At 37.1% G+C, this 21,088-nt stretch overlaps 1 protein-coding gene across 1 annotated transcript; it reads left to right on the top strand.

Annotated features, from left to right (window-relative positions):
* Window positions 1–10,439: 10,439 nt before the first annotated feature.
* Window positions 10,440–19,513, top strand: stip1 (stress-induced phosphoprotein 1). The gene is made up of 14 exons (XM_034890190.1): window positions 10,440–10,697; window positions 12,763–12,972; window positions 13,069–13,210; window positions 13,538–13,679; window positions 13,941–14,106; window positions 14,235–14,361; window positions 15,341–15,443; window positions 16,351–16,471; window positions 16,662–16,758; window positions 16,857–16,981; window positions 18,226–18,262; window positions 18,394–18,497; window positions 19,042–19,214; window positions 19,302–19,513. Exons 1-14 carry the CDS (start codon window positions 10,689–10,691, stop codon window positions 19,372–19,374), a joined length of 1,629 nt encoding a protein of 542 aa, XP_034746081.1. The 5' UTR covers window positions 10,440–10,688; the 3' UTR covers window positions 19,375–19,513.
* Window positions 19,514–21,088: the final 1,575 nt, after the last annotated feature.

Raw genomic sequence — 21,088 nt, 5'->3', positions numbered from 1 at the left:
AGTAAAAGATCAATGCATTCTTCACATGAAAGCCAATGATGATGTCATAGTTTGTTATGAAGTGAATGATTTTTTTTTTTTAACTTTATTCAAAAACAATTCATAACATACAAATACAGACATTAGTAATTGACAATGAAACTTATCTCATTGCATTTCTTCAAGAAATTAACAATTCAACATTCATAACTTTAAATTTCAGAAATACATTTTTTTCCTCTTACAACCCAAGCCATTTTAAAGCGTTTTTTGCTCATGTCACATTATTACTCACTGTGAGCTCATCGCTCCATTAGTACATGTAAAGGACCACAGCGTGTGTGTGTATTTCAGGCCTGTCTAGTGTTTCTAACAAAAACTGAGTGTAAATTGTAATTTTCAAATCAAATAATAAAATCAATAAAAAGTTTAAATCATCATACATTTTTTCTGTCTCTCTCTTTCTAATATAACTGCAGATGGATACAAAGAAAAGACGACAATGTGCAGTATTAGAGATTTTCTATTAAACACAGTCTTAATTATTTACATTTTCAGGGTTTTCCCCGCCATAACTCTAAAGTTCAGCACCCGAACCATTTTCGGCAGCATCTAAGCTGAATGAACATGAAATCTGGCAATAAATGCCAAAAACAGAAAAAAAAGCAAACTAACTGACTTTTCTGATATATATATATATATATATATATATATATATATATATATATATATATATATATATATATATATATATATATATATATATATATATATATATATATATATATATATATAATGATTGTAACTTGGACTTCTTCATCAACCGAAATGATGTCAAATTGCATATTCTTTTTATCAAAAAAACATCAAAACATTTTTGAGGAAAGACTCCTAAACCTTTCCGCCCAATATATGCACCTAAGGCTACTACAGCCTTTACTACTACTACTCCTATCATGGAGCCATCTTTAATGCAGGCCGTTTTGTCCTCTCTTTGCAGGGCATGTGAAGCAAAACATTCACAGCATCTAATTGGTGGAAAGACACTAAAAACATTTAAACTATTGTACCACTGTAGAAGATTTTAGTGTTAAATGTGTGATCTTAACAATTTGTATATATTCCGATGGGAGCGTTAGCTCGGCAAAATAGCGATCAGATGATTGTGTGCCGGTGACTATAACAATAGCGTAATGTTAAAACGTGTCAGCCATTACTGCCTCCACCTGATGTACATACTGTATAACCAATCTCTTTAGCGACAAACGAGGATTAGAGGTCCGTTATTTAGGGGCGACGATGGCCATCAGACCGTAGAAGGATCCCCGGAGAGTCTGAAGTCCCCCCTCATGTCCCTATCCCCATCCAACTAGCTACGGCCTGGGGGGAGCCTGCAGAACTTCAAACAAATGTTTAAAATAGAGTTATGTTAAAAGTTTTAAACTTTGTTATCTTTTGTATTACACGTTGCATAACTTTAGCAAGCATATCATGTTAGTGTATATACGAATAGAGGAATGGAATCTATTTAAATTCTGTTACCTCTGCTGTATGGGGCGTCGTTTGTAAAGCGGCTCACGCTGAAATTAACAGCAACATTTTGTCACATTTAGCTATAAATAATGTTTAAAAAACGTATATGAAATTTTGAGGGTCACTTTCTTGCACATTTACAACAATATTTGTCAACTTGACAATATTTTAAATAGTTAAATCCAAATATTAAATGTTACACCTAAATGTTAAATGTTAAATCTAAATGCTAAATCTAAATGTTAAATCTAAATCTAAATTTTAAATCTAAATATTAAATCTAAATCTAAATGTTAAATCTAAATATTAAATCTAAATGTAAATGTTAAATCTAAATCTAAATGTTAAATCTAATTATTAAATCTGAATCTAAATCTAAATGTAAATGTTAAATCTATATCTAAATGTTAAATCTAAATATTAAATCTAAATCTAAATCTAAATGTTAAATCTAAATGTTTTGGGTGAAACTAAATATATAGCTAATATGCAAATTAAACCGGGCGTACCAAAATAAAAGCTCGAGGAGGTCAGTGTATGTTTATATTGTCAAATAACAAATAAAATGTAACGCTATTAGCATATGTATAACCAAGTTTCTTATAAGGTTTGGCTAACTTTAATAATCATAATGTACCGATAATGTGCTACTGTTTGCCCTGTCAGTCTATAGTTGGGGGATTTTACCTTGACATGCTGTTAAGAGCTAATGTTAGCAGAAATAAGCTTATTTATCTAAGTTACTGTTGCATTCATGTGTATTCTCCAGGATAATTAATAAAGTACAGTTACATGCTAGTGTGTATAGATATTTAACTATGAGGGGCTCAAATTGAAATTGAAGATTCTTTCAGAAAAAGAGTGCTGAGAGCCACGATGGCATGTTCACCCCCTGAATGCCCCAGAAGTAAGCAATAGTAATAGTTCATTTTCTTTTGCTATATATTGTACAACATTAAACTTTTATCAGACTTTTGTACAACTAAGCCAAGGTAATAATGCTTTTTCAAATAGTGTGTAATTAAAATAGTTGCTTGGCTGGTCTGCGGTGGAAGAGACTTCTCCCTTTCTTTACCAGTCCCTACAAGGAAGAGCTGTCCCGGACGTCCTCCTTATTCACTGAGACCTGAGATGTCAAGGGCGGTAACCTCGTCGCAGGAATGAACGAGAACTTGCAACACCTCCACCTGCAGTATCCGGGCATGATAGCACAAGTGCTTTAAGATTTAAATGTTAAGCTGTATTTTTATATTGTGGTTTGTAAGTGAACCATTTCTACTGTAATTAACAGTGTGGCACTAGAGATTCAACAACCTCTTTATTATGCAGACATGTCTTGTGACAGTTAAGTTTGCCTTTACCTTAACCCACAGCAGTGTTTTATGTGTGGAATTTACACTTGTAAAAGGTGAACTACATTACTTAATTCATACATTTTTTTAAATCTTAAGTGTTTGGTTTATGTATTTTTTTCAAGTTGAGGCCCATTTCAATGTGAAATAAAGGTAATTCTAAAGCTACATTTGCTGTTTTTCTGAAGTAACTATAATAGGACCATCCAGCAATGTAGTCATTCAAGACATTGGTAATTTCATAGAATTTGTATTTGTATTTGTATTTTACACATAAATATAACTTAAATGTTACCATACTTGCTTTTCTTGTGTGTGTTTTGAACGTTTTTAGTAGGTAATTGAAAATGCACTAGGTGCTGTTTAATCTGTGCAGGGCTATTGTAAAATCATAGCGTATGATCACAAATTGCAAAGGAGAATTAAACAACTTATTTAATTGCCGTAACTGTAATGATTAAATCAAATGTATCAGGTACATTTGAGTTAATCATTACAGTTACTGACATTTTTAAAGTATGAAAACTAAAAACCATACAAGGCCATGTAATGTCAATATTTAATTCTAACAGTACATAAATACGAAAATATACAAGACCCTTTATGTGAAAGTACCATAAATACTTTGACCTGTGAAAGTGGTGACTGCTAGAGTATATTCATTATTTTATTCCAGTTTAATATTTCTAAAAGTTTTAATCCACACAACTACTTAATGTTACTACTATCACCTATCAAACTACAGCAGAAACTAAGTCAACCACAAGAAATTGAACCTCTAACTACCAAGTGCCAAAAGTTGGTGCGTCCTTCCAGCAGAAGAAGCTGAACCAAAAATGATTTTCTGGCATCATTATAATCAGAACACATTGGAAAACTTTGGATGTGGTCAACGCAGTCTGGTTTCGACATCCAGATTAAATGGCACCAAATTCGCCGCTCTATACACTGGGTCATCCATCTGTAGGCTCTGCTCATTCAGTTTTCAGTGTGGATACCTTTGTAGTTACAGTAAAAGACAAACATGTAGTTAAGGCCCGGTAGATCACAATTAATCATATTAATATATGAGCTAAATTATGAGACACACACAAAATAATGCATTTCAATTAATAATAACTGCTTGTCTCTAAAAAAATGATCTTCCTCAAAGTGTGAACTGCCAACGTGACTTTTTGTGGTTCCATTTGCTGGTCTCTCTCCTCATGTTCACCAACCATTGCTTCAGTCTGCCATCATCAAAAGGAAGTCTGTTTGGAAAGAAATTCATGTTGTGCACTTAGAACTCACATCCTGAAGGTGTATACACTATCAATTTACACTAACAAGGCACCACATCTGCTGTTTTCATCTGTTATGAAAATGATTGAAATGTATATTTTATAGATTAATATAATGTAATACCCCAACGTAACTTTACAATAATGTCTAATTGTTTCATGTGCGCTATTTTATCGCTAACAATCTGAACCACTCCCCCGCCCGGAGACCTCCGTCTCCAAGTCAACGCCCCCCAGCAGCTTTGTCTGTGTAGTGATGGTGACGCTGTGGGTGCTGCCGCGGCTAGGGTGATAGGGTATGTGCCCGGTAACCTCTCGCCCAGAAAGATCCGCAGCCCCGACTGGGGTGGGGTGTGCAGGGCTCGCCCTGGCCATCCTTTGCCCGCCTCCGGGTAACATTGCCCAAACTTTCGGGATCCATATATTTGAGTCAAAAGCAGGTCTACGTTTGACGTACAAATCTGCCACACGAAACTCAGATGTGAGGGGTTATTTCTAAATCACACGCTGTTCCACAATGATCTTAACCTGTGCTAATAGGGTTTATGAATTTGCAATATAACGTTAACTGCATCAGGCTTTGATTTTAAGCTAACGTTACCATTACATGTGCATTGATTAGCCCTAATACCACCTATTACAGATCAACAGATCACAGGCGAGATTGACAACGAGATCGGTGCATACCTACTTTATTCGATTGTAACATTAAATATATTTTAATATGTTTATACATAGACTGTATGCGTTTATACGGACTGCATAGCATTATTAGTTAGACTGCTAGCTTGCTTAGCATGGTGCAATCTAGAAGCTAGCGAACTGATATTAATTAAGATGCTAATGTTGGCTAACAAAAAACTGTTTTTAAAACAAAATATAATTTTACTTACTGGAAAAACTGAACTGCCGATTCTGAACTGTGTCTTGCCATGCAACCGACCGCTAATCAAGACAATGTTATCTGACCAAAGTGTCACAGCCACAGCGGTGAAACGTAGTCAACCCCCAAAATGAAGTTTACGTGCCATGGACAAGCTTTGCTTACAGTCTGTCATGATCGACGGGCCGAGAACTGTCAATCACATCATAGCCACGCCCTAAAACACCCCCGGCTTTATCGCCGATTTTAAGATCAACAAGACCGTAATTTATAAAATGATCATCATTCTGAGTTGCAGTATACTTAAAACTAGCGATCGAGACCACAAACTCATTATGAAGATGTTTACAGATAAATCAAGTGAGAAGTGGCTCATTTCTCCATAGACGTCTATAGAAACCAACCTCCTTTTGCAACCCCGCTTGTCGCCCTCTTCAGGAATTCAGATAGAATGCAGGTTTAAGTTACTTCCACAGTTGCTGCACTTTGCCGAACCGGATGCTCTGTCCATCAATAATATACGGTCTACGATAAATTGCTACGTGCTTTACCTATACCGCCCTGTATCACACAGAAGGACCCAGCAGCTGATTCACTTTGGGGCTGAAAACGAGCAGAAGTTTCCTAAATCATGTGTTCTTGTTGTACCCATGCATTATTGTATTGGTACTGTGTTGTTGTAATAATTTGTAATTAAATCCTGTTCATTCACACGTATGTTGTTGTTGTATTTGGTACGGGACACTGATGAAATGTGAGGGGGGGTTACTGGCCAACAGGCTTCAGACTAGTCTGGAATATCAAAACAGCTGTAGTTAATTTGTTTGTTTGTGGTGTTGTGTGTATTTTTTTTAGTTTTAAACATATAAGGGCCTTTTTATGTGTGTGACATGTTAGTTATAGTTCTAATAGTTGATAATTGTTTTGTAACATAATTTGATGTAATGTTTTTGCCTGTTATGTTCAATTTATCATCAATAAAGACAGATTTTTGTTAACAAAATGTTTTTGTGAACATCAATGACATTCAAAACGGTGATACCTGAAACAGATATACAACACACCTTCTAGACAGGGTGTTTATGTATGTATACATGTGTATACACATATGTATTGCGAACAGACTTAAGTACTACAGAGATAAGAACATCTGCCTCTGCACCACCAAAGTGAACATGAAATAACTATTAAATATATAAATATATAAATGCATATGCTACTGTTGTCAAAACCCACACAATCAACAGACAGAGATGGCATCTTGGAAGTTTGTGATCAATTCTGTATGGTGATGTAACCAAGTGTTGCCATGTTTTCACCCCTACCCCTTGGTTTCAAGGGCCAAGGGGTAGGGGTAAGCCAAATGATGTCATAGTTTGTTATGAAGTGAATGATTTTTTTTTTAAACTTTATTCAACAACATACAAATACAGACATTAGTAATTGACAATACAACTTATCTCATTGCATTTCTACAAGCAATTAACAATTCAACATTCACAATTTTTTTCCTCTTACAAACCAAGCCATTTTTAAGCATTTTTTGCTCATGTCACATTATGACTCACTGTGATCTCATCTTTCACCCCATGTGCAAGTCCGGTATCTCACATTACCAAACACAACCATGGCCAGAAGTAGGAATAGCTCTTAAATGTCTGTTGAACAACACATAACAGAGTTATATTGGCATAAAACATAAAAATGATAAACGTTAGTTAATTGTATTTGATAATTTATTAAAACAAAATAGAGATTTTTTTTTTTACAATTTTTGAAGTTGGACATCTTCCATGTGAGTTTTTTATCCATCATGGTATACAGAATTACATACAGCAATTTCTTTTTCCACCTTCTTTCTAGGGTAAGTGTTTTTTCTTTGGAGATCTTTTAAACAAAACAGGCTTTTTTCAAAACCCCCCAGAAGGTTAAGAGGATTAAAGCATGGTTTAGATTTATGAATATGTTTGCCTAATAATAACATTAGGTTAATATATTTCTCTGTAGTGAAAACCGGTGACGACAAACTTACGGTCTATTTTAACTTGCATCCTTGTTTTGCATTGTATATATTCTTCCAAGTCTGACAAAACCTTCATGAAATACTTAATGTACCGATTTTTCCATGTCATTATCACAAAAACTAATTTTGGCATCAATCTCTGTGTTTTTTGAGATGTGTAAATTTGATGGGTATATATGATGCAAGATTTTCGGGTATATCGCCTTTACTTTGTTATTTATACAGGGAAAAGCCAATCATTTTCCCATCCTACCTCTGAAAGTAAAAAATTCTAAAATAATTTACCTCTTGGTGTAATCTGCTTTTGTTCTGAAATATTTCAGTGATATTTTTGTTTGTACATTTAGGACTTTCAATTACTATTCCATTGAGATGCAACTTTAATTCTGTTCTCTCACCAATTCCAGCTTGAGATGTCATTAGCTGGTGGATGGCAGATGGTAAAGCTTTGCTTACCAAACTGTATTAAAAGTAATAGGAAATGCTTTGGTTCTCAGGACACAATATAGTTCCAGTATATATTGCCAATATATCGCATTTTTCTAGAACCTGGCACAACGCATATTCTCTTGTTGTACAAGACTAATGTTTACTTGTGCGCTGTCCCTTGTCTTGAAATAAATAAATTAAAGTTTCATCTGAAAGGTGCTCTGTATCCATTTTGTTAAAGTAAATAGTCTTTATTCTTAATATTAAGACTTTGACCAGCAGAATCCAGCAGCACGCTACATACAAGCAACTGAAATTATAGATAACACATCTAATTTAGTTTTACAGTACAGACGTAAAACTAAACTAATCTTACAGACGTTACCTGAGACCATCTTTCGAAAGATTTACGAATTTAAAGGTGGACTCATGGGCCAACCTTAGACCTGGCGTATGTTTATCATCCAAGATATTTGATTATTTTTTTCCATTGCTGTCTGACCTGAATAATTTATAGACGCACCAGTTATTTATTTTGTATAATGTGCTCAAAACAAAAGAGTTACCACCATGAGTTGTTGCCATGTGTGGCTGCTAGTGCGGCCATCACAGGCATGTAGCTGTTAATAGACAGTCAATGGTGGCATTTAGCTGTTAATATGCAGTCTATGGTGGCATGTAGCTGTTAATATGCAGTCTATGGTGGCATGTAGCTGTTAATATAGAGTCTACAGTTGCATGTAGCTGTTAATATGCAGTCTATGGTGGCATGTAGCTTGTAATAAACAGTATACGGTTGCATGTAGCTGTTAATATACAGTCTACGGTTGCATGTAGCTGTTAATATACAGTCTATGGTTGCAAGTAGTTGCAGGATTTATCTTGTCTCGTTGCAAATCTTTGGTCTGGACTTGTTACTGCACCATAGACTGTCGGCCTAAAACATAGTCTATGTACCACAAACACAGTGATACAGAGTGAAATTGTAAGTTGTTAATGACTTTTACTTGATTTACTTTAGCTACATTTACTTGAGGTAAAGATAAAGGAATATTTAGTGATAGATAATAGTCTAGCTAGTGTAAACTACAAGAAATAGCTCTCCTAGTAAGGTATCCCAAGCTCTCTATTGTTTACCATTAATATAGCCTGCTTTCTCTGTTAAAACAATATCAGAGAAAATATGATAGTGTCACTGTTAATGGATTCCTTGTGGTGTTTCAGTGGATGAATTAAAATAAATAGAGATGGAGACATCTTGTTTGAGAGACTATAAGGAAAGACAAAGGAAAAAGGCTGCACCTGCTCTGCCCGTCGTTCTGCACATAGCCTGAGGCTAGCAGCCTCAGCGTTTCTGTGTGACATCCACGCTGAGAGTCAGAAGGTCACGCTTTGATCTTAACACATGGCATCTCTGTCTGTTTCCTCGATCGGTGAATCCATGGCAACAGCAGCATGAATGGTCTATTCAGCATGGCCTCCACTGCAGAAACTAGGATAGGAACTAGGAACTACGATCAGCAAACATGTTGTGTAAGGGATTAGACTTTATTCCAGGTGAAGAAAAAAAATCACTATTAGCTGCTTTCTGAAAACTCTGGATCGCTTTAATTTCTGCCCTGGAGTCCAAAACTAATTATTGATTTACTTAGTTATGATTGCTGTAGCACCAATTAGGTTCTGAAGTCAAAGAATATGAATTATTTATGGGTTTTGTTTATGCGTTGTTGGCTAAAAGGAGACCCTCCTATTACAAATACCAGTTCAGATGTGTAGCACCCATACACTTTTTAACCCTTGTGTTGTCTTCCCGTCAAAATAGAAAATCAACAATCAAATTTTGTCGATGCTTTTCATCAATGTTTTTAACTTTTTCTTAAGCTTATGTACCCTTTTTCAACACTTTTTTGTGTGTAATGACAATAAAGTTGAATCCAATCTAATCTAATCTAATCTAATATTGCCATACATTACTGTGTGGAAATTTGGGGAAACACATACAATACAATCACTAACCCTATTTTAATATTACAAAAGAGAGCAATAAAACTCATTAACAGATCAGAATATCTTGAACCAACATACACTAGAGACTTGGTGGAAGCCAAAACAATGCAAATAATGTATAAAGTCAAAAGTCAAATTGTTCCAGAGTCTATCCACAAGCAGTTTCAGATTACTGCTGTTACAAAGATTTAAAAAAAATACTAAAAAGTTGAATAATTAAAAAATATAAAAGTGAGGCATGAATGGCAATGGGTATATGAATGGGAATGTATTTAGTTTTGTTTATTTTTATTCTGTGCATATGGGTGATAAAATGTATATAGAATACAGAAAATACATTTCATATAAATTGATAATATTCCGATGGACCTAAGAATAAAATAGAACGTAAAAATGGAAGGTGTAATAAGCAAATGCTTCAACCTACACCTTTTCAATTAGTATTGATCACAAATGAGTTAAGACTGAACTAAGGTGACACTTTTTTTTAAACATTTATGTTATGTAAGTAATGCTGTGTATTTATGTGATTGATGATTGATCGAAATAAACTAAACTAAACTAAGAAATACAGAGAGAGTTGTGTAGAGCTGATATTCTTAATCAGCCCTGTAGCAACACATTTGGCAATGGCTTGAATGTAAAAGACATTCATTAATATCAAAAAGTTATGCACTAAAGCTTTAACAGTCAACGTTTAAATAGCTATCAATTTACCATTTATTAGTGATTGTTATTAAGTCTTACCTGTGTTTTTATTAATAGCACCATGAGGACATCATATTACCTTTTAAGTTTCAATTTAACTCGTGGTGTATTAAGATAGTATTTGTGTGTACGTCCTGTCAAATTAACCATTAAAGATTTAATGATTGATCTACATATGATATTTTTTTATGCTTAGCTATGTGTTGAGACTTGCCCTCTCCTTTCCATCATTGGTCCTCCACTAACTACTCTTTCCCAAAGTATTAGAACATGCAAGTCCTCTTGTGTAGCACATCCGTGGTTTTGCGTCATCTTCTGGAAGTTTCAGTTGGTGAGCTATATATTACCCCGTAGAACGCACCCCACGGGTAAAACGTAAGACTGAACGTTGATTACGGATTTTCTACACCTCAAACTGGCAACCTATGTTGATCAGGGGGAGGAGCTAATCCGCACTCCGCAGTAGTTTCTGGAAGGAACCTCATGCTTGCACCATGGAGAAAGTGAGTGTCATACAACTATTTTCACAATTCTTTTTTTTTAACCTTACATTGTCGTGTTTTAGAAATAACGATGAGCTCCTTTGATTATACGTGTCTTTACACTAATACTTTGTAGGTTAGTGTAGTGAGCCACCTCTTTACACTTGGACTTCTCAGTTTGGTAATATCATAGACAGCTAACGTTAGCTAGTTTGCTATTTTCGCGTCAATCCGGTAGTAATGTGTCGGGGTTGATGTTGTCTGATTGGGCACCCAGCTTTGGTACCCAGCTCAGTGTATAGTCTGCAATGTAACGCTAACGTTAGATAAACTGGACTCCAAGTTGTGCAAATGTATCTAGCTAACGCTAGCTAACTAGCTAGGTTAACCGTTTGTTCATTTGTGTGTGTACGGCTGTGGCTAATGTATGATTGCACACGGCAGGGTTAGCTAACGTTAACTGCTATCCTTAAATAACGCATATGACTTAAATTCCTCAAAGCTGCTTTATCGTTGAGGTTTGGCTGCTACTGTAGCCATTGTCTTTGCCTTGATTTAGCAATTCCACGCTAGCAAAACACGACACGATACCTTTTAAAATGCGAAACAACTCCTGAGTTAGCTAATTATTGTACCACAGCTATCATAATTAACGTGAAGGACAAATGAGAGCCATAACTAATTAAGCCAGTAACGTTAGGTAGCTAAGTCGCGGTGTTAAAATGTGTCAAAGGACCAACAGCTAAACTGCGACAGTCTGTCTGTAGCACATGCTGCAGGAGTATTTTTGGATCGGCTTCAGCGTCCTTGTCCTCAGTAGCCTGCACTCACACCCGAGGATCTTTCTAGATGCACACGGCGCCGCTGTCATGGCTACAGCCGCATTTCGTCGTGTGCCGCGTCCTCTCGAAAGTTCTGCAACTGGTCGGTTCCACTATTTAGGTGTAGCTATATTGCGTAATATCCTTCCATACTCTATTTTCATTTTGAAAGTATCTTTTGGTTTGTAATTATGTTTGCATTCATAATGGCTAACAGAAGTGGACTGGCTTTTCTTGATGCACCAATGACATGCTCCAAAAGAAAGCATCATCAATTACTAGACCTCACTCAGATAAACATTGAGAGTCAGCTTTAGTGGCTAAGAAAGTGTGAACACATACAAGGAAGTTGACTCCGGCTTTATGTTGCTCTCAAAAGAACAGAAATGGGCAAATGGCTAAAAACAAGTACAACAAGGTAAACACAATCATATGACTATCATGTACAGATCAATATTTGTATATAAAATAGTGTACATATACACATGTAGCTTAACAACCGGATCTCTGAGCATTGTAAACAGTAATATAAATGGGCAATGCAAAGTGCAAATGTCCACTTCTTGTCAGTCCCTCGCTTGACTTGAAAACATACTTATTGTCTTTTTCTTCTTCTTTTTTTTTTCAATAAATATTTGAGTATAGCCTTGGTTTCTGAAGTACACAGCTTCTTACGGGGTTTTGGATTATAGTAATTGTGACTAATTTTAATGATAATTTGTCAGAGTTCTAACTGGCTGGAGGATTAGGTAAATATTTGTGAAATATAGCCTACAAAATATTAGAAACATTTAAGTTTATTTACATGTGCGTCACAGGGGATTGCAATTTAGCGTAGTTCTACCCAATATGTTTTCCAATGTCTTAAGGTGTTATGTGTTAGATTAGGTCTAGTGATGACTCTTGAGGGTCTGAATAATAAGATTTTTTTTTTTTTTAAACTAGGGTTATCTTTGGGGAATTTAAACCTTGCTGGCTTTTAGTATAAGCTAACCGCCGTATCATCTTATTGTAGGAGAATTGCACCTGGAGGACCTTGTATTTACATTGGCAAAATAACGACATATGTTCTGGGTGGTTGTCTTTTTCCCTTCAGTTCTGCCAGTGGCAGCTGCAAAAGAAGTCTTCTCTGTAGTCAGATCTATATAGGGGATTATGTGCATGTGCTTTTGTGTAGTAGTCATAGAGCAGTCACAGCAGGAGGGCTGTAGTATTGTGAATTTGCCTCTTAATGCTTAATCTGATTGTATCTTTCTGGCTCGTAGATTTCAGCATTGAAAGACCAGGGCAACAAGGCGCTGAGCGCAGGAAATATTGATGAAGCTGTACGCTGCTACACCGAAGCATTGGCCCTTGACGGTTCGAACCATGTCCTCTTCAGTAACCGCTCAGCCGCCTACGCCAAGAAAGGAAACTATGAGAATGCTCTCCAGGATGCCTGTCAGACCATCAAGATCAAGCCTGATTGGGGCAAGGTGAGGTGTCATTTATTTTTCCATTATCCTGGCGTCAATGAGTTAAGAACACAAATTGAGAAAGCAATCTCTGTTCTTTCAATTTTGATCAACCAGGGCTACTCCCGCAAAGCTGCAGCGTTGGAATTTCTTGGCCGATTGGAGGATGCTAAAAAAACTTACCACGAGGGACTCCGGCAAGAGCCAAATAATCAGCAGCTAAAGGAGGGTTTGCAAAACATTGAGGCCCGGCTTGCAGGTAAAAACTGTTAATTTTGTGATGTCTTTTATTCCACAGAATTAAGTGGCTTTACAATGTGGAAATTGTGTGACTCGCTTTTCATTTCTATGTGGGTAGAGGATTTAGCGATAGTTGCTGACAGGATCACTACAGTAAAATCACATTGGCAGTGCTCAAGTTTTCAAAAGGAGAGTAGGCATTCCACTTGGGTTTTGAGTATGATTCATACAGTGGACAAGTATATGGAGTTACAAAGGAGAGAAAGCTCTGCTGACGTTATCCCTAGATCAGTGCAAGATGGACTAGCCATTTCATGTTTACTAACAGAATTGTTTGCTTCACCAGAGAAATCAATGATGAACCCCTTCGCCCAGCCCAACTTGTATCAGAAGCTGGAGAGTGATTCTCGGACCAGTGCGCTACTGGCAGATCCCAGCTACAGAGAACTCCTGGAGCAGCTCCGGAACAAGCCATCGGAGCTTGGCACGTATGTGCATTAAAAAAATAAAAAAATAACTATCTCTTTGTTTTGTTGGGTAGAATTGCACATAAACTCTTACATAGTATTTGTAGGCCCACTGTCATTCCATATTGTTTTTTTATATTGTAAAGGATCATCCTCTGTGTTGTGCCTCCAGTAACCACAATACTGAAAAGAGATCAGAGTGAAAAAATCTCACATTAGATTGGAGATCTCTTGGTCTTAGCTCTGAATACTGTGGTGTCAGAAATGCATGTTTGTTTGCAGGAAGCTGCAGGATCCCAGAGTGATGACCACTCTCTCTGTGCTGCTGGGACTGAACCTCTCTGAGATGGAAGACGAGGAGGACCCTACTCCCCCTCCTCCCCCCAAACCAAAAGAGACTCAGCCACCTCCTCCCAAAGAGGAAGACCTTCCTGAAAACAAGAGAAAGGTAAAAAGTGGGATTAACTGATTCATCATACTTTTTACTTTAAATGAGTTTTAGCCTTAGTTTTAGCTTCTGATAAATCCCTATTCTTTTTCTTTCATTGTTTAATCCTCCAATTTCTTTTTTTGCAGGCCTTGAAGGAAAAAGAACTTGGCAATACTGCATATAAGAATAAGGACTTTGATGTGGCGCTGAAACATTATGAAGAAGCAGTCAAACATGACCCCACCAACATGACCTATATATCTAATCAAGCAGGTACATATTCGTACAAGTTGGGAAAGCAACAACAGCCTGACACATTTGCGCTGTTTGACCCATGAAGTTCAGATATAGATTTAGTCTGAGTTGTCCACCTCGAAGAATTCTCCTCCACTATCAGACTTTGTGATTGTTTGGAGTTTCTGCCACTGGACTAAGCACTCAGTTTCAAGTGAAAACCGTGATTGCCAACACATCAATTTGTCGCATCATTGCAGGCTTATAGGCCTGTAAAAGGAGGGGGGGTATGACATGCAATAAAGGTCCCACAACTGGAATGGTACGGGGGGCACTATAAACATTCACTGGTTAGGGTGCTCCAATCGCTTAGAATTAGTGGTGCAACGACCCATAGTTGATCCATGGTCTATACAGATTTGGGTGCCGCTTAAATGTCTGCGTTGCTCTCTGATGCTCTGAAGCCAACGTTGGAGGCAGCAGAAGCATCGCTGCATGTCACGCTAGTTAACACTGACCTTACGCTTGGCAGCAGGTGACAATGTTAGCCTACCAGTAGCTGGATTAAACACAGTAAAATGCTAAAAGCTAAACGGTGTAAAAGTGTCGGTATTTCACTGTAGAGGATTCTAACACCGGGACGTACTACAGTCTGCCGCTGTAAACCTTGTGGTTCATTCATATTCATTGTAAAATACCGTTTTCTCATCTGTTTGACGTTAAACAGTAACTTTACTCGTGAAAGGTTACTGTTGAAATTTATCATTACATTTTTAATAAATCTTTAAAATTCTCCCCTTTTTGGAGCTGATCCGATCCATGACTCAAAACTGTGATCTGAACCGTGAGTTTTGTGATCCGTTGCACCCCTACTCAGAATGCACTAATATCTTGACCCGAAAACTGGCAGAAAAATGATTAACTTAAAATGTTGACTTTGAAAGGTAAATATATACAAATTTTTTGTGTCTCTTCAGCTGTGAATGTTAAATGTGTACTCATTTTATTATCACTTCAGCTGTGTACTTTGAAAAGGGAAATATGGAGAAGTGCCGAGAGCTGTGTGAGAAGGCCATTGATGTCGGCAGAGAAAACCGGGAAGACTACAGACAAATAGCAAAGTGAGTTCTGTTTTAGTTTTAGTTTTCCATTTTGTCTTTACTTGAGAGAATTTACCCACACTGCCCCTCAACCTTGACGACAGGACCGATATTTTGTGGATCTTGTATATTTACGAACAATTTTTTTATTTTACAAATGATCTGTCTATTGAACTTTTCTTTTCTTTTTTTCCCAAGAGCACAAATGTGGTTGTGTAACTGGGGTTGTTGGTATTTGTTAAGAACTATTATTACTGAACTATTCTTTCCTTAAGTAAAGAACCAGAATCAGCTTTGTTTGCGAGGTATGAGGACACAGATGAGGAATTTAGCTTTGGGTCGTATTGCTCACAGTGTGCTTATTCATACAAAACAAACAAAATTCATACACATTATGAATTGAAACAATATAGACAGGTTGAGACAATAGTGCAAGGAAGAGTGCAAAGTATGCAGGGGTAAGATAATTATGAGTTATTATTTGAATTAAGGCGCATAGTGCAAAGGGTGCTGGAATAAATAATATCGTGTTATTATATAAGTAATATATTACAATATGAACAGCTCTGAAATAGAGAATAAGAATGATGAATAAATGATGAGTCAAACCAGTAAACGGGTGCGGATTAGAGACAGCGTTGCTGTGTTATTGCACGGGAATTGAACCTGGTACTGTGAGTCCGAAGTTAGCTTTTCATCAGAGTGATGGCTGTTCCTGAGTCTGTGGGTTTTGGCATAGGGTGCCCTGCAGCTTCTACCAGAGGGGAGAAGCTGGAACAGGTTGTGTCCGGGGTGAGATGGGTCTGCAGTGATGTTTACTGACTCTGAAAATGTATGTCGTGAATGGAGGGCAGGCTGGCATTGATTAACTCCCCATTCTGAATTTGTGGCTGTTATGACATGCTGTCTCCTTCGTTTCTTTGTACAGGGCCTTGGCTAGGATTGGAAACTCATACTTCAAGCAGGAAAAATACAAAGAAGCGGTTCAATTCTTCAACAAGAGTTTGACTGAGCATCGTACTCCCGATGTCTTGAAGAAGTGTCAACAGGTGCAGTGCATGTTGATTTCCTTGATTTTTCAACTGAATGTAGCTGAATGGAGACCGTATTTGATTTTTCAGGCTTTACATTTTAGATGGTTTTAAAAAAAGAAAAGTTGTGCTAGACCTGCATGCAGACCGGGAATGAAAACACAAATGACACGTGGCTTATACAAAAATACTGTAATTGGTTTGGTAGGCAGAGAAGATATTGAAGGAGCAGGAGAAACTAGCCTACATCAACCCTGACCTAGCCCTGGAAGAGAAGAACAAGGGCAACGACGCCTTCCAGAAAGGTCTGCAATAGTTGTCCTGCTCATTGGTTGATCATTGTCATTTAATTACTTATTTTAAGAAGTTGTATAAAGATGAACTCCTCTTTAACTTCCCACAGGAGACTACCCCTTAGCCATGAAACACTACTCCGAGGCCATCAAGAGAAACCCCAAGGATGCCAAACTCTTCAGTAACAGAGCGGCCTGCTACACAAAGCTGTTGGAGTTTCCACTTGCCGTGAAGGTACAGCCATTCTTTGACTCCGTTTATGACATTCTAACCTGACAAAAACAAATGACCTTAAAGTTGCAATATGAAATACTGACAACTAGTGTTTAAAATAGAGACCGCAAAAACCACAAACAATGTTTCTAGACGCTTTTGTCACATAGCTAGACATTACTTCATAGCACAGCGGAGTAGCTAACGTTGGATGCTGGAAATATGACATATGTAATAAAAGCTTGTGCTCACACGGAGCTATGTTCTGAACTAATAAGACACATTTCCTCGACTTACAATTACAATAGGAACCACTAAAAACACAACAACCTCGCCGTCTTCTCCACACGCCAGACAGATTCACTTCCTCGGCTTAGAATTAGAGAAGGAACAGCTAAAAATCCCACAACCTCGCCGTCCTTGTCTAATGTCTTAGAATTATGGCAACAATCACTCAACACACTGCTAACTTTTGGTCCTCTATTCCCAATTTACAGCCCCCTCTCTTGGCTTAAAAGACTCACCGCTATCAGCGACAGCCGTGGTCCACTTGCCCAGTCCGCCGGTTATGTTAATAGTTAGCAGGGTTAGCATGGTGGCGTTAGCCAAGACCAGTTGGGATCACTTTACCGGCTGGGTCTCAATTGTTTTTGCAAGTATGTAAACAACTCCGGTACTAGCTATATTATTCATTGTGAGTACATGAATGTTGATCTGATATGAAATGTCCGTCCCATGTAGCCGTGATAAATTAGCCTGAAGCTAATGCTTACCTGTTCAGGAGGAAATTAGCCAACTCTATGTCCTTTTGGGCTCTAAACTTTCTCAATCCGTCAAATACATCTCCAATATTTACCCGATTTGGTACGTCTGGTCAAACAACTGTTAGAAACATGTTGTTGTTTTTTTATGTTTAGTAGAATCTATCTCCGTTGGTCCTGTTCGTTTGTTTGCTGCTTTCGTGGCCGTACAAATGTTACAGCTGTAGCGTGCCGGGTTTATGTTTTTACAGGTATGTCTGGCAACTCTGCCTGCCTGTCACACTGGGCAGTTAATGACATCACACAGGCCAAAACACAAACCGATATTCTGTCACCAAAATTACAAAAGGAGATAATGCAGGCATTAGAATTGTCAGAAAAGATAGTATTTCAACGTGGCATGTTTCCTTAATATCTGAGGATGCATTTGGGTTCATTTTTGGATTTGTTACAGTAAATAAATTACATATTGGACCTTTAAGAAACTTTTTGTTTCTCTGTCAGGATTGTGAATTGTGCATCCAACTTGAGCCCACCTTCAGTAAGTAGAAAACTTTTTACCGTTTAATTTACATTTAGTTTGAAGAACTTAAAAAGTTGGATTTTATGCTCTTAACTGTTAAGTTCAATTGTAGTTGGTTTGACATCTAATTTAAATTTATCTCTCCACAGTAAAAGGCTACACGCGTAAAGCAGCTGCCTTGGAGGCAATGAAAGACTATTCAAAAGCTATGGATGTGTATCAGAAGGCTCTGGAGCTCGACTCTTCCTCAAAGGTATTTTACATGTTACTACACAGCTCAGAAAATTATATCTGAATGCAGTATTTTATTGTGGAAAAAATGTGTCAAACCATTCTGAATGAAGCATTGTGGTGCTGCAGTGACGTAACGGCCTACAAATCATATCCTACAGACCAAATAAAATCTTTGTTTGGTACTAGTCCTCCCAAAAATCACACTATAACCCTTGAATTTCTTTCCTTGTTAATAAATTTCAGTGAAAATGAGAATAATGATATATAAAAAATCAATCACTCCAATATTGTGAATCATAATGCAATTGGAATATTAGTCAAAATTTTCACAATTAGATATTTTCCTCACATATTGCGGGCCCTATTGATAATTATGTATGGATAGTGTTTTGTAAGGGTTAGGTGACAATCAAAAAAAATCTGAGCACCAAAATCTATAACCCGTATAAAAGAGGATGACATTTTAAAGTACTCTGATGATGGAGTACTACGTGTTATTCATTCATTGCTGAACAATGATCGATTTAGCTTTTTCCTTCATAATTTTCCCTCTCCACATTCAGGAAGCCACAGAAGGCTTACAGCGCTGCATGATCAATCAGACCATGAGGAATGACAGTCCTGAGGAAGTGAAGAAAAGGGCCATGTGCGATCCAGAGGTGCAGCAGATTATGAGTGATCCAGCGATGCGCATGATCCTTGAGCAGATGCAGAAAGACCCTCAGGCGCTTAGCGAGTAAGTTCACCCACCTTTCTTGGGTCGCTTTCTGTCTCTCAGCATGATGTATTTAACGTCTTTACTTTTTTTCTGTTTGATCCTCAGCCACTTAAAGAATCCAGTCATTGCTCAGAAGATTCAGAAACTCATTGATATCGGACTGATAGCCATTCGTTGATGAGAACCAAAAGACTCAAAGACAACAGCGGAACGGCGTGCAAATCCCTCCAAAATATTACATCCTCCTTTCTTGCCTTCAATTTAAAAAATGATGTTGTCTTTAGTCTCCCTGAGACTTATGTGTATGTTATGTATTTTTTTTTAAATCAGTTTCACACCTTTTTCATTGAATTTAAGAAAGCATCTTGTATGTCATCTGGAAAAGTTTAGGACTCCAGAAAACAACTTAAAAAAAAAAGAAAATTGGATTTATGTGTAAAGATGCTTAAATACATCTTTAAATAAACAGCACAATTCATTGCACAAGTACGTGCAGTGTTTAAAGGGGAAATCCACCCTAAAGCAGATCACATATTCCTATTGGTTTATGTTTTAAGGAAATAAAACAAAGAAATAGAAGCATTTGTAAACTCAAAATAAAGAATATAATATAGAACACAAATTGAAATTGTCAACATTGGTCATTGTTCTTTAACTCTGTTATTGTCCTCTTAAGCTTGACTTAACATGGTGCTTGCTGAAATGTCAAGTTTGTTTACCTCAAGTTGGCGATCTCCCGCACCTCAAGTGGAAAGCTGAATCTATCCTATCTTGTAGAATATGTTAGGTATTATTATTGTACATGAAGTTTTTCGAGCTTTGCTGTCTTTGGCTTAATGGCTGGTTTTATTTGTGTACAGCTAGTATCATAGGAAAGTGTTGAGCGTTCCCTTGATTGTGGTGGCTAGAGGATTTATCTAGACAACTTGTAACTGAGACTGGAGAAACACTACTCCATTCCATTGAGTGTAGAGATATTTTGCCATTAAAAATGATTTAAGATCTTTAACAGTTTATTAAACAACTTCATACAGCAATTAAGTTCTTGTTTTGTAAAAGTCAAAAATAAAAGATTTGGAGGCAACATTCTTGTTGCCAGTTATAGTATTAGCAAGACAAAAAAATAGTGTAGAAAGTTCACTTCTCTGAGAGAGCGCATAATGAGTTGACCTAGTAGCAAAAGAGTCCGTGCGTTCGTTGTGATTTGACGATGAAGTTTAACTTTGTGCACTCAACAAGAGGTGCGCCGGTTACTCCAGTCAAAGTAGATACTTTGGTCTGGCTTCAAAATTTGGTTTCTTGGGCCCGAATGTAGAAGGCTGCTGGTCAAAATGTGACAACTTGCCTGCCTTAAATATTAAAAAAAAAATGAATAATGGGAATACCGTGATAGTTAAATGGTGGATTTACCTTTCTAAACTAGCAAATGTTGAATGGGGTGTCACAATGATCCCACTTTAGGATGCATCTTTACTGTTTGTCGACTTGTCTTGGAGTGTCTCAGTACTACCGGTCACTCACTCCTAAAGCGTATTTTGGCCAGCAAAGAAGTTATTTAGGTAAATTAGGCCAACCTCCAATAGCAGCAGACTGCTCAGCTTTTCAGAGGATATACCGGTAGAAGTGTTGATATTGCTAAGACACTTCAGGTACCTCAAAGTCAACATAATGTCAAAGTATCTCTGCTATGGTTTCCAAGAGGGACTCAAATATGTTAGAAATGAACTGTGACACATTTTGTTTTCACATTAACTGAGCACAATTGCTCTGACTGGATATTTTGTATAACTTATGGTGAACAACATAGCAAAAAATGGAAGTGTAGGGAATTTCTCCATCAAAGTGCATTTCAATCATAAACAACACGCAACAAATGTGGAATAACTCGTATG

The sequence above is a fragment of the Etheostoma cragini genome, chromosome 13 (assembly GCF_013103735.1).
Source record: "Etheostoma cragini isolate CJK2018 chromosome 13, CSU_Ecrag_1.0, whole genome shotgun sequence".
Taxonomy (NCBI): domain Eukaryota; kingdom Metazoa; phylum Chordata; class Actinopteri; order Perciformes; family Percidae; genus Etheostoma; species Etheostoma cragini.
This window is presented reverse-complemented; position numbering and strand designations above follow the sequence as displayed.

Bases quoted from the DNA above. Each gene is read 5' to 3' on its own strand.
- stip1 (XM_034890190.1), top strand. The intron at 12,973-13,068 runs GTGAGGTGTCAT...TTGATCAACCAG, and splicing joins TCAAGCCTGATTGGGGCAAG to GGCTACTCCCGCAAAGCTGC. The intron at 18,263-18,393 runs GTAAGTAGAAAA...ATCTCTCCACAG, and splicing joins CCAACTTGAGCCCACCTTCA to TAAAAGGCTACACGCGTAAA.